We start from the raw sequence: 13,858 nt of genomic DNA on the forward strand, positions 1-13,858 counted from the left end.
TTAGGTTCTCCAGTATAGACTAGAAAGCTTGCTATTCAACAGAAATAAATATCAGCAAATAAATTACCCTAAGAATTTGAAATTCACAAAATAATCTTTGCAGCATCATTATATCAAAACAAAAATTGAATTATAAAAAAGACAAGAAATTACAAATGACAAGATGTGAAGAAAAGGGAGTCCTTGTACACTGTTGGTGTAACTATAAATTGGTGCAGTCACCAAGGAAAACAGTATGGAGAATCCTTTAAAAATTAAAAATAGAAGTACCTTATCACCAGCAATCCCATGTCTGGGTATTTATACAAGGAAAATGAAAACACTAACTCCAAAGGACATAATGCACACCCATGTCCACTGTAGCATCATTTACCATAGCCAAGATATGAGAACACCTACGTGTCAACTGACGGAAGAATAAAGTTGAAGTATACATAATGGAATATTATTTAGCTATCAAAAAATGAAATCTTGCCATTAGCAACAACATGGACAAACTTTCAGGGCAAATGCTAACTGAAATAAGTTAGACAAAGACAACTACCATATGATCTCACTTATATGTAGAATCTAAAACAAACAAAACAATAATCAAACTCAGATAAAGAGAGAGAACAGATTGGTTGTTGCCAGAGGCATATAAGGAGATGAATAAAAAGGGTTTGAAAGGAGCCAAAACATGCAAACTCCATCTTGTACCATTTTGCACAAACAGATAAATACGTTGTACAATGCTAATGTTCAACATGGCAACTATGGCTGTTAATACTGTATTACATATTTGAAAGTTGCTAAGTAAATAGAAATCTTTATCACAAGAAAAAAAAGTTGCTAATATGTATGATGAATAAATGTTCACCTGAGTTACTGTGGTGAGCACTTCTGCAATATATACAAACATTATGTTATACACCTTAAATTAATATAATATTGTACCAATTATACCTCAAAAAAAAGTTTAAAGTCTTGTGGGATGAATCTACAATGAACCAGGAAAAAATGATTGTGACCCCTCCCCCCAAAATTAAAAAAGCACCCCAAATTAATGATACCAGACTAATTGGGAGTAGATTTTAACAGCTATTCCAAAATTAGACTTTGGCTTAAGTACCCAGCTAAAGCATATTTCTCCATTCTCCCTTGACCTTAAGTCATTTCTAGTACCTCTTACTGTGACATGATCAGAGACTGGCATGTCACAGAGACTAGCATGTCACAGAGACTGGCATGTCAGTAAGTATAACAAAGTCACATACAGAACAGCCATGTCATTTGGATTTACTGTTAATATCAGAATATTCATTTTCCAAGTTGAGAAGGTGTTTCCAGTTGCTACTAGGAGAATCTCCTTGTACGCTTTATATATTGAAATTTTATCAATTAGATGAAGTATAAATATACATTAAAAGAGAAAATGTTGCCATTCATGATTATGAAAGCTATTTATAAAAGAAATTAACAAATTTTCAAGTAACCCCATAGAAAAACAGGATAACATCAAAAGAGTTAATGACTTTAGGAAGGACATTATACTTTTACTGAGCTGACAAATGGTTATAAAAATTTTAATGAAAAATACAAAATAGGATAATAGAAATTATATGTCATAATTCTAACTTTGCTCAATTATTTGGCATACTAGTTTTCTTAACATTAAACAAAATAACTTCTAAAAACTATGCTTATTTTTTAATTATTTAATTCCATTAATCACAAGAAAAAAATCTTTTATTTTTCCACTGCATAAGGATAAAATCTTTATTCTCCAATACATCTTTTGTAGATGAATTAAAAACAGAATGTTAACTTAGCTACCTTAAAATTTTATGAGGGGAAAAAACCTCCAAAGTTTTGTGCAACGTTATCAATCATCTTTACTCCAGATATTTATGAGATACATTAAAAAGAAAATGTTAGAGGAAAAAAGTTCCTCCAACTACTTTGTATTCCACTCATCTCTGTTCAAAGTTATGCTCTGCTCCCCAAAAGAACACTATATCAGAGCAATTTCTGCACTTTCAAAGGGCAGCTCTCCTGCCTGCCTATGACTATGCAGGTGCCTCTTTTTCTTTCTCCTTTTCCTAATAAACCTGTTTCTTTTAAAATGTAAAGAAAAAAAAAGTTATCCTCTTTTTATTACCTATAATGTACATAGCAACAATCATAGGAGTAATCTAGCAATAACAGGCAGTACTGAAAATTATTGCTACTGCATTGTAATGTCCTATTTTTAAAATTAGACCACTAAAATTTTAAATGCTATAATCTGAGAGATTTAAAATTTGCTCAATATCACAGAAATTCAATCTATAATGATGGCATTGACTTTAGCCCCAGCTTTGCTCAAATATTGATTTCTACATGTGGACAGTTAGCACTTGAAAAAAGGCTGTATATTTGATGATATACTCAAAATATGTATTTATTTTTTATGTAAATGTATTTTCCACCTCCATTTTAATTTGCTTATATTAAATACAACTTCTGAAGAGACATCTATGTATTCCAAAAATGTAGGAAAGAAATTAACCCATAAACTCCTTTATGTGTCAAAAAAGCAGAGGTTATTTAGGCCTCAAGCCCATATTTATCTACTGTTGATCTAACAACATTTCATTGTCAAATGCCAGTTATCATGTAAAATCTAAGCAAAAGGAATCAGTTCTTTTTATTGCTATGCATTTTCAATGAATTCTTTTAAATAAATGGAAACTTGTATCTAGTAGAATTCTTATTTTCTGTAGCTAAAAGTTTGCAGGTCTAAGTTAGCTAGATTGAATTGATTTCAGGCTCTTAAAAATGTGAAAAATTAATGTTCTTTATAAATTTAATTTTAAATGTTTTTATTTCTAGAAAAATCCTGTTATGTAAGATGAAGTTTTAAATAACTAGAACAAAATTGCCTGTGATCAAATAAAAACAAAACAGGGCCTCCCTGGTGGCACAGGAGTTAAAGTCTCAGCACTATCAAGCTATCTCCAGCCATTGCAGCCTGAGTTCCATATGCTGCTAAGGAGCTAACCCACATGGCACAACAGACCTCTCCTGTCTTGCCTGTGGTCCCTTCAGCAGTATATTTCAGTAGATCTGCCTGTTCTGCTCCCCACTCTCTCTCTGGTGAATCCTCTCAACCCTCTCTCCCCCCACCTCTGGCCTACACCCCAGTTCTTGTATGCATAAATAAAATCTTTAAAAAAAATGTCACCACCCCCAACCCCCAGCAAAAAAAACCAAACCAACCCTTTTAAGTGTCCAATACCCCAACCAGATTTACTATCATTAAAGCAACAGAAAGAATACCAAAATGAATGCCATAAAACAGACTATGGTTCTCAGCTGCTTAGTCACCTTGGACAAGTTACTTAACCTCCAAATCTGTTTCCTAAACAGTAAAATGAAGATATTATCATCTATTCTCGCTACACAGACCAAATGAATTAAAGTTATATGAACTATAAACAGCAATATATACAAAATACTGAGAATCATGAGTTCAAAATCTAGGTTATCTTTGTATGATTTTTATAAAAAGATTGTTAATGATTTTTACATAGTTTTAATGATAATTAACCCAGAAATATCTTGAGACTTGCTTTGGGCATCTATTTACCACTCCAGAATGTGACTATGAGTTTAAGTACTGAAAAAGTTCATTTGAACCATTTATGTTAAGCTATAAACAAATCTGATGAAACTGCCTTTGTTAGCTAAGGTCATCTGATAACTACTGCCTGGGTTGGTTAGTGGCATCAGCAGTCAAGTAACATTTCCCAGGACCCAAACACTTCAAGACATATAGTGGAAATAAGAATGCTCTAAGAAAGTTCAACCATAAAACCAAAAATAAATAAATAAATAAAAGAACCAGGCACACAGGATGAAGTAAAAGATGATTAATTAAAGATATTAACCTGCAATGAAAAGAAATGTGTTTATCAGCAAGACAGGCTAGCCAAGGAAGCAATGAAAATGGAAAAGTGGAGACAAGTCTGGGCATTGGCCAGATGAGAGGATATCCTATAAGGCAGACAGATGCAAGATCTGTTCCATAGACTAAAAAGATATAAATATTATTTTATTAGAGCCTGATGCCATTAAAAATTCTAGGCATGTATATCTAGATATGATAATCAATTCCCTGATTCTAATCCCATGTTCTTGTTCATTAAGCAACTTTTGATAATTTGACTTTCCATATAGCATTCTCCATGGAGTGAATACACTCTGATGCAAATATCTAGTCCTCATTTTACATGAGGCATTCTGTGTGTGTGTGTGTGTGAGTGTGTGTGTGTGTGTGTGTGTTTGTGTGTGTTATATATCTGATATATATATTGTGATGGGGATGTTTATCCTCAGAAAGAAGTGTGGACTCTGGAGTCAGATAGTCCCATTGATTTACTCTGTGACTTTGGGAAATGTACCCAATCTTGTAGTGCTTGTTATCTCATTCATAAAAAGCAGGACTTATTTCTAGGGTTATTGTGAAGATTAAATGAAATGTAATTTATGGAAAGCACTTAAAACAGAGCCTATCCAAAGGTAAGTACCAAATAAATGTTAGCCAATGTCATTATTTTTAGCATGTATTAACGTATCCCAAGTCCAATCATCTCTGAAACTGACCAGTTTCTGAATCTGAAAAACTGAAACAGCCACTGTGTCCTACAACTCCAGAGGCATGCATATACAAAAGAATATTCTGGAAGTCCTTGACTGGAGGTTTGACCTGGAAAATTCAGTCACTTACTTCTATGAGGTTTATGCATAGCCAGACCACCAGTCTCTTCAGGTGAAAACTTGACTTTCCCTCATAACAAGGGGATCACAGACTGAAATGTTCAGGCAGATCACCTAATGAATGAAACAGACCTCTAGCGCTGAGTTTACAAAGGAGGTATGAATGATAGAACTGTGGAGGACATAAGACAAGTCTAATGGCATTTAAACACAAATATATTTGACATCCTGGCAGGCAAATAACAATGTGGGTAAGTTTTAGGCTTAAAGCCACCTGGGTAACAACTGCAACACTCTTTTATTTACATTTTTATGCCCTATGTAGTATATTCTGTGGTCCATTCACAACCCTTACCTGCTCTGTGATCAGGGCAGTTTCCTTGAAACTATTTCCTCCCCTGGCTTCTAGAAAATTCCTGTCTCCTCCATGGTCTACTATACACTTAACTGGATAATCACATCACTTCAATCAACATCTCCATTAAAAACTCCCAGATCTTTATCTCCAGTTCTATCAAATGCAAAAAATATTTCATGAATTTTGCCCTTTGTCTGTTTTCTCATTGTCAATGCATTTGATCAGGACTTCATTACCCGATTTCTAGACTTTTATAGTAGCTTTAACTCATTCTTTCCATTCATGCTCCATAGCTATCATCAGCAAATCCTATTGGCTTTACCCCCAAAGCATATACAAAAATCTATTTTTACCTGCCTGGCCTAAAAATCATCATCACCTATCACAAAGATTACTGCTTTTCTACCACTCTTTTGTCAAAGCAGATCTGACCCTCTTTTGCTCAAATCCCTGAGTGGCTTCCAAACCATGCAGCATGCAATCACATTTCTTTACAATTGCTTACAAGGCCATATACACAATCACCTCTGTTGCTCTAACTTCAACTCTTAATACTATCCATGATCATTTTCCTCAGCTATACTACTCCCTTATTTTTTTTCCCCTTAAATAAGGTTCATTCCTGACTTCATGCATTTTTCACTTTCTGTTCCCTTTATCCAGGCCCAAGATGTACTGGGCCTGGATTGCTCTTATTTCAGAGCTTTGCTCAAATGTTACTTTTTCAGTAAATGTTTTCCTGCACAATCTATTTAAAATAGAAATGCCCTCTTTCTTTATTATCATCTAATACATTTGTGTGTGTGTGTGTGTATTTGTCTCTTGAAAGAAAATGCAAGCTCCATTAAGGCAAGGATTTTTTTATTGCTCTCTTTCCAATCCCAGAGAAATACATATTAAATGTTAAGTGCTTAATGAAAGTGGTTGGAAGCTCCCTAACTTGTCTTCCTTCCACTGATCTCTTCTCTGTAGCCACTTAATCATAGCACCCAGGTATCTCACACACACACACAAAAAAGTATCTGGTTATTTTTCTGCTTAAAAATCTTTGATAAGATCTTCATATCCTTTGGAGTCTGATCCCAAATTCATTTAAGCCTTTTCCTCACTCCAAAATACGGTATATTCTTCACATACTAACACTTTTATCATCCTTGAACCTGCCATGCCATTCCATTTCTTGGTGATTTTCATCAATTTCTGCTCTGCTTTGCCAAACTTATTCATACTCCAGACCTGGTTATTCCATGAGGCTTCCCTGAAGCCCCCTCTATGCCACCACTGCAATCAGTTCATACTTCCATCATAACACTGGTGTTGCAGTAATGTATTCACCAATCTGTTTCTCCTACTATAAAATTCTGTTGAGCAAGTTCAGTGTTGTATGCAGATACATCTCTCATACTTAACACTTTAGTTGGCATTAAAAAAAAGCCTGCTGAATGAAAATAATTAAATTTAAAAGTGACTGAAATAATTTATTTTTGAGAGCCAAGAAAAATGTCTTCTTAAGAGCTAAAGTGCTTCCCAGCATCAAATCTGAACATGATGTTTATCTTAAGTTTTTTACATTTGCTTAAAAAAAAACAAACAACAACAACAAAACCTCACTCTGATAGTTTTAACAATAGTTAAATTAATAATTTGGGTGTCAAAAATAATAATAGCATTTTCGTTTTGCAAGATGAAGCGTTCTGGAGGTTGGTAGTATAACGATGTCAATGTACTTAACACCACTAAACTACATACTTGAAAACAGTTAAGACAGTAAATTTTTTTGTTTTGTGTATTTTACTACTAAAAACAAAATTTATTAAAGGCCTAGTGAGGGAAGGTATTTACTTTAGCAAACATACTAATTTACAAACTAGATATTATATAGAGCACCAAGTAAACTCTTATGTGCCAAAATGTTATCTGCATATTTAAAAATTAAGCTATTAACTTGTTAAAGTGGGAAGGGAGATTGGAGATAATGTAGTTCAACTACCTTTTTTCTGAAGTAAAAATAATCATGGAAAATAGAATAGGTTTTGACCAAGTTAGAGGAAGAACCATGTACTACTTGACAGTCCCAAATAATTCAAGACTTATTGCATTACATCCCTGTGCAAACTTTATGAAGAATGAAAATAATACTGCAGGTAGAAGTTTGCATTCTTAGGTTCTTATCTAGTCTTTCTCTGTGCGATCTCAGACAAATTACCCAACCTTGTACTACTATCCTACTTCATTGGATTAATGTGTGAATCAAATGAAAGTCCTGTTAAAAATGTAAAGTATAATCATCTCCATTCTTTCGGATTCTCTAGTATAGTCTTGGCTAGGTTTCAATCATAAGGATAAGGAGGGAATAAAGGGGGAAATAAAAAACACAACAATTCTAAGGAGTTTTGTTATTGTTTTAGATGAGGAGGAAAAGCAGTAAGAGGACAAATAATAGTTGGGAAGAGAGTTCATAATGGGCAAAAAAACAACCTCCTACAGGAAACTTTAGCTATAACTCTCATCAATTAATGATTGAGATTCACAAGTCTTTTAGTATTCATGTAAAAAATTTCTTTTCCCAGTATAGGCTATAAAAAACTTTTTACCTTTAGCATATTTCAGAAAATTATGTTACTTGGGAATGTATTAAACTTTCCTATTTCACTGTCCAAAGCAGGGACTCATAGTATTTAGCCTTTGAGAGTTGTCTGTAAGTTGTTCTGAGTTAACATCCAGCTGATAAGTGGCTGGAGTTGTGCGTAAGATTGAATAAATGAAAGGGAAGAACAAACTGCATGAAAAGAGAGCCAAGAATTTTATTTCCCCTGATTTCCCCAATTCCTTCTCTACCTTTATTTCTAAAGACCTATGCAGAAATTCTTTATTATTATTTTACATATCTGTAAGTTTTTTAATAGATATTTTTATATTAAAACACTCTGTAAAACTACAGTGTTTTTCACTATGTGATTTGCACATCAAAGACATCTTTACAGACACATCACCCAAAGCAGTGATAGTGAAGGCAAAGATAAACAGCTGGGACTACATCAAATTAAAGAGCTTCTGCACAGCAAAAGAGACAATAACAAAAACAAAGAGAAACCCCACCAACTGGGAGAACATTTTTGCACCCAACACTAATGATAAAGGACTGATCACAAAAATCTGCAAAGAGCTGATGAGACTCAACAACAACAAAGAAAAGAATCCAGTCAAAAAATGGGCAGAAGAGCTAAAAAGAAACTTCTCTGAAGAGGAAATGCAAATGGCCAACAGGCATATGAAAAAATGTTCAACATCACTTGCCATCAGGGAAATGCAAATCAAAACTACCATGAGATACCATCTTACACCAGTGAGAATGGCACATATTAAAAAAACTAGCAACAACAAATGCTGGCGAGGGTGTGGAGAAAAAGGAACTCTTCTGCACTGTTGGTGGGAGTGCAAACTGGTCCAACCACTGTGGAAAGCTGTGTGGAGATTTCTGGACCTACTAAACATAGAGCTTCCATATGATCCAGCAATTCCACTCCTAGGTATTTACCCAAAGGACACAGAAACATCAATTCCAAAGAACACCTGCACCCCTATGTTTATAGCAGCACTGTTTACAATAGCTAAGCTTTGGAAACAGCCCAAATGCCCAAAAATAGATGACTGGATCAAGAAGATGTGGTACATATACACCATGGAATATTACTCAGCATTCAAAAAAGATAAACACATGCAATTTGCAGCAACATGGATGGCGCTGGAAGGGATCATGCTCAGCGAAATAAGCCAAAAAGAAAAAGAAAAATACCGGATGGTCTCACTCATAGCAGGAATCTAGAAAACTTAAATAAGGGACCAGGAAAATGAATAACTATAAGAAAGTGAAAATCAAAATCAACAAAAAACTATGAACCAGAGACACTTTTAGGGGGGCGGGGGCGGGAGGGGAGGGATTGGGGTCAGAATGGGGGGGCTGCAATTGTATGGGGAATATAACAATAAAATTTATTATAAAAAAAAAAAAAGTTGAAATTGTCTGAAAAATGAATGAATCACAAGTTCTTATTCTGAGTTAAGTTTGCAACAACAAAAAAGTATATATCCCAGAAGAATAAAAGCCAGTATTAACTCAGTAAAATACAAGTATCTTAGCTGGACACTTTGGGTTAAAATTAAAAGAAATAAGAGAAAAGGGAAACTTGTTAAGGTTACTGAGTTAACCTTAATATGCAACCTAGGCACAGGCGGTGAAAAAAAAAAAAAAAAAAAACTACAGTGTTTTTACTTCAGCATGTACCAATAAATATTTAAAGGAAACGAAGCCAACTATTTTTTTAATAGCTAACTTATCTGGCAAGCAAATTTTGTACAGAATGTTCACCATATAAAACATGTTTTTTAAAGGGAAAGAAACTGTGTATTCTGTGACTCTCTATTTTGCTTAGAATCTCATTTTCACGTAAATGATTACAGCGATATTGTAATCAAAGCATTTGTAAATAAATATATTTTTCTTGCGCTCACAGTAAACCTTAAATTTCAAAACCGTCAGAAAAATATGCTGAGATAATGCCCAGCTCCAAATACCAGAACTGACTTATCATCCTCCCCCCCCAATTCACAGAAATTTTTATTACAGTATAAACTAAATATGGAAGCACAGAATACTTAGGGATTCAATAGGTTGTCCATTTTTCCCAAAATTTCTTAAGAGTCACCTGGGTTGCCTGTTAAAAATAGATTACCACAATCCTTAGAGATTCTGACTCAGATGCTCTTTGGCAGGACAAAAATCTTTATTCCTCAAAGTAATTCTGATAATTAGTAAGACTAGGAAACACTGACACAGTGCAGTGGTTCTCAATTTTGTACATATTAGAACTACTTGAGGAGCTTTTAAAAATGTTAAAATTCAGGTTGAGGTTAAGACCAATAGACTTTCCAGTCTATTAAACACCATGTCAGAGAGAGAGGGCTCTAACTGCAAACACTGGACAACGCCCCAAATTTTGTAAAGCTCTTTAGAGAAGGTTGAGAACAACTGATCTTGTAGAATTCTCCTAGGACCCTCTTATCAAGAAACTAGGTTTGTTCCCGTTCACAAAGCCAAGTACTGGCAAAGCTGGAGTTACAAACATTTCTCCTGATGCCTGGTTTACTTTGTTTTTTGACATAGTTGTTTCCTCTTAGGTTAATAAAAAAGTGTGAAAAAGATAAACCATCTCTTTTTGCCTTAAAACAATAATGCCACTTAACTGGATGGATTAAAATGCAGCTAACCTTTGTTTCAGAAATCATTGGAAAATTTATTTTTCTTAGACCTAATATAAAACAAGATTAAATATCACTACTACTTAATCTTTAATTTCTACTACTAAGTGGTTAATACATCTTACGAAGAATTCTTTAAACTTTCTTTAACTTCTAAATCAGTACTTAAAATTTTCCATTTGAAGTCTGGTATCACCACTTCTTACTAGGACAATTATTTCATACCTAAACTTGGCGACACATTACATACCTAATCTGGTTTCTTCATTACATAGAACACATAAATGTACATTTGAAGTTACTCTGCAAACTAACAGATTTCTTTTTTCCATACAAAAACCCGAGTTTCAAGCTGCACTACCCTCAAAACCCATTATTGATTTGTTCACAGGTATTCAAAATGGGAAACTTCTCACAATGTTAGCTAGGCCATTTCAAGAACTGTCTTATTTTAGTAACAAGATAATGTAAAAAAAAAAAAATCATGAAAAATGTGTTACGGTTGAGTTTATGTACCCCAAATTTTTATTTGAGAGTGGTTTTTACTTTCCAATAATCATGTTTGATCGGTTTGCTTTCTGGCAATCTAGGTCTACTTTTATAATTAAAGTACCAAAGTTTTTGAAATATCCTTTTCTATCCCTCTCAAGTTTGCCAGATATTTAGATACTTCAAATTTCAATGATATTTGTGATTTATGCTTTTGGGTTTAAGAAAAAGGGGTTTGGAATGCTTCAGCAAAAACAGATCACATTCCTCCACAGGTAAATCTTCAGCAATTTGTACATAACCTAGAGTACAATGTGTATTCTCGACTACTTCTAGTCGCAAAGGAGTAATTTCAACTTCTAGATTTTGATGCAATGGATCTTGTTTCAGTAATTTTTAAGAACAAAAGCGCTACCTGAGAAAAAAATTTAATGATTCAGACATCAAAATAAATAAAAAACCTAACCAAAACTTAAGTATGCCATTTACGCTATTTAAAATCTATAAATAAGCCCAAACCATTCTTTGGAACCAGGAATGGGGCCCCTTAAGGCATAGCCAAAAAAGAAAAAAAAAAAAAATTCAGACGCTCAGTTAAATGTTCAAATGCTATCCAGTGTTTAGAAAATAGGGCAAGGCGGAATATAATGGAGGTTGTAACTTAGAAGACAACCGTGCTACACGAAGGTCTGCCACGCCGACGGATTTTGTGTCAACACTTTCAACTTGAAACTTGCCATTTCCAATTCAAAGAAGACAGCCTGTAGAAAACACATGGCCTTTTGGGGTTGCTTCAACACTTCCTCCAACTAAACCCAACCCAACCCAACCCGAAAACACCAAGCATGTTTATTTTTAAGAGTGTGCGGGGGGGGGGGAGTAGGCAAACCCCAGTTATTAGAAACTCTTGGCTGGTACTCTCTGGAAGGGAACGCCAGCCCCTGGACTGGCGAGGTGGCACTTCAGCCCGGGCTGGCCCGCGGCTCCGAGCCAGCCGGCACGCGGGAGCCGCCCGGCGCAGACGATGCCCGCCCGGGGGCGGGGGGCTCGCACGTGCCGGCCGGGGGCGGGGCCGGCGAGAAAGGACCCTGGCGCGGGAGGCTGGGCGGCCGGGCCGACCTCCCCCGCGGCCGCGATCCGGGGTTTACATAAGGGCGCACGTCATGGAACTGATGGAGCCACACAGAGACGTCTAAGTCATGCAGGAGGCGCGCGGCCCCGGCCCGCTCCCGCCGCCCCAGACCCCTCCTCTCATCCGACAGAAAGACAGACAAGAAGGGTTCCCGACCTGTCGTGCCCTGCATGTTCAGAGTCTGTCATGTTTGGTCAAGAACGGGGCGGGGCTGGAGGGCAGGTCTGCGAGGCCGGCGGCAGCGGGGCGCGGGGAGGACCCCTGCCCCGCGTGCGGGTACCTGCTCCCGGCCACCGCCGAGAGGTGACGAAGTGGTAAAAACTCACGGTTACTAGTGAGCGACACAGACACAGACTTTCCAGTCTATTAACAACCACGCCAGAGAGATGGGGCTCTAACTGCAAACACTGGGCAACGGCCCCGCGCTGCCGGCGCTGCCGCTTTAGTCTCTATTCGCCGCCGGTGGCTGAGGCTTGGGAGCGGGCGGGCGGGCGGCGTGCAGCGACGCGGGGATTTGGACAGTGGCCGTAACGGTGATTTCTCCTCACCAACATGGCGGCACCCGAGACAGCGGCTCGATAAAATGGCGCCTGCCGCAATACCTAGCCCGGGACTAAAGGGCAAGAGAGATTCCTCCGCGTGGCGCGGCCCTTGCCCAGCCCGCCGGGGCCGAGAGCGCTGGCTATTGGAGGAAAACCCCCGTCAATCACCTCCAGGGGCGGGCTCCCACTCTTTTCTGTGCGGTGGCGGAGGCGGCAGCCCGATGGTGGGGCTGGTCGGCGCCTGGGGAAACCTCGGCGGGGGGAGGCGGGTTTCGAGGCCCGCGTCGTCCGCCTGCGCCTCCCGGCGCGGCCCACGGGGGTCAGCGGCTTTGCAGAAAGGCGCCGCCACCCAAAGCGGGAAGGGTTGTAGAGGCACCGTATTAAACGGCCCCCCAAGTTTTTGCTGGTGTGGGCAGGGATGGGATAGTAACGAACACGCAGCTGTCGGGTTGTCTTAAAAAAAAGTTTCCTAAAGGATGCGGAAGTGTGCTTTGTCCTTGGCGGCTGTGGCGCGTGTGCGTTTTTATTTATAATGGCTTGTGCTCAGAATCGCATTTTCAAGAATAACCTTAACCTACAACTTTCATTTCTAATGCTAAATTTATGCGATTGTTAGTTGAAGATGAGTATTAAGAATTTAAATTTAAGCCACTTTGCAAAAATATTAAGATTTTATAAATAGAAACAACTGGGGATTACCTTTCTTTACTCTTCTGAACGTGACATTTACAATTTTTTAAGTCATTGTTCTGCCTTTCTTATTTAGTTGTGAAGTTCTTTGTTTATTAAGATGATGCCTAATGGTTAATATTTCCAATATTCAGACTTCTTTTACTGATGAGAAATTAAACTGGGTCCTGGAGTAGGACCCCAACATTTTCTGTGCCACCGCAGCACCATCAGAACCCCAACCTATAGAGAATAGGACGTACCCAGCACTTGCAAAGCCAGTGCTAAAAAAAAGCACAGCAAGGCTTTGCCCAGGTATAAAATTATCCACAGAGCTGCAATCTCCAATCTCTAGTCTGTCCTGGTGATACTTTCTATAGCAGTCTGTGCCTAAGAATTTTTCATTTCTATAGCTGGTTTAACAACTATGTTGATCATTTCTATCTCCACCTCCAGTTTCTGGTCTTATGACACTTCCGTCCTAAATTTTCTACTCTTAGCCTCCATCACTAGGAAACTATCCAAATGTAAGTTTCCTGTGGTTTAACAATATTTAATATTTGCAGTTACATTAGAATCTTGTCTTTGACTCTATTGTAACTAGATTGAGGTATTACTGTGGCCATTAAGATAGCATTTGAAGTTAATATATAAAGGCATTTGAGGTAG

General features: G+C 37.3%; 1 protein-coding gene across 4 annotated transcripts in view; it reads right to left on the minus strand.

Annotated features, from left to right (window-relative positions):
* The window catches only part of ZC3H6 (zinc finger CCCH-type containing 6), a 52,446-nt gene extending 39,885 nt beyond the window's left edge, over positions 1-12,561 (minus strand). For 2 of the 4 annotated variants that reach the window (XM_054701853.1, XM_054701848.1), the window contains exon 1: positions 12,135-12,298. In XM_054701853.1, coding sequence (XP_054557828.1) covers positions 12,135-12,166 — 32 coding nt within the window. In that variant the 5' untranslated portion in view covers positions 12,167-12,298. The other 2 variants (XM_054701851.1, XM_054701852.1) reach the window with 2 other exon arrangements.
* Between the last annotated feature and the right edge of the window lie 1,297 nt (positions 12,562-13,858).

This window comes from Talpa occidentalis, unplaced genomic scaffold, assembly GCF_014898055.3.
Source record: "Talpa occidentalis isolate TD23 unplaced genomic scaffold, MPIMG_talOcc4v2.1 talOcc4.5, whole genome shotgun sequence".
In the NCBI taxonomy this organism is placed as follows: domain Eukaryota; kingdom Metazoa; phylum Chordata; class Mammalia; order Eulipotyphla; family Talpidae; genus Talpa; species Talpa occidentalis.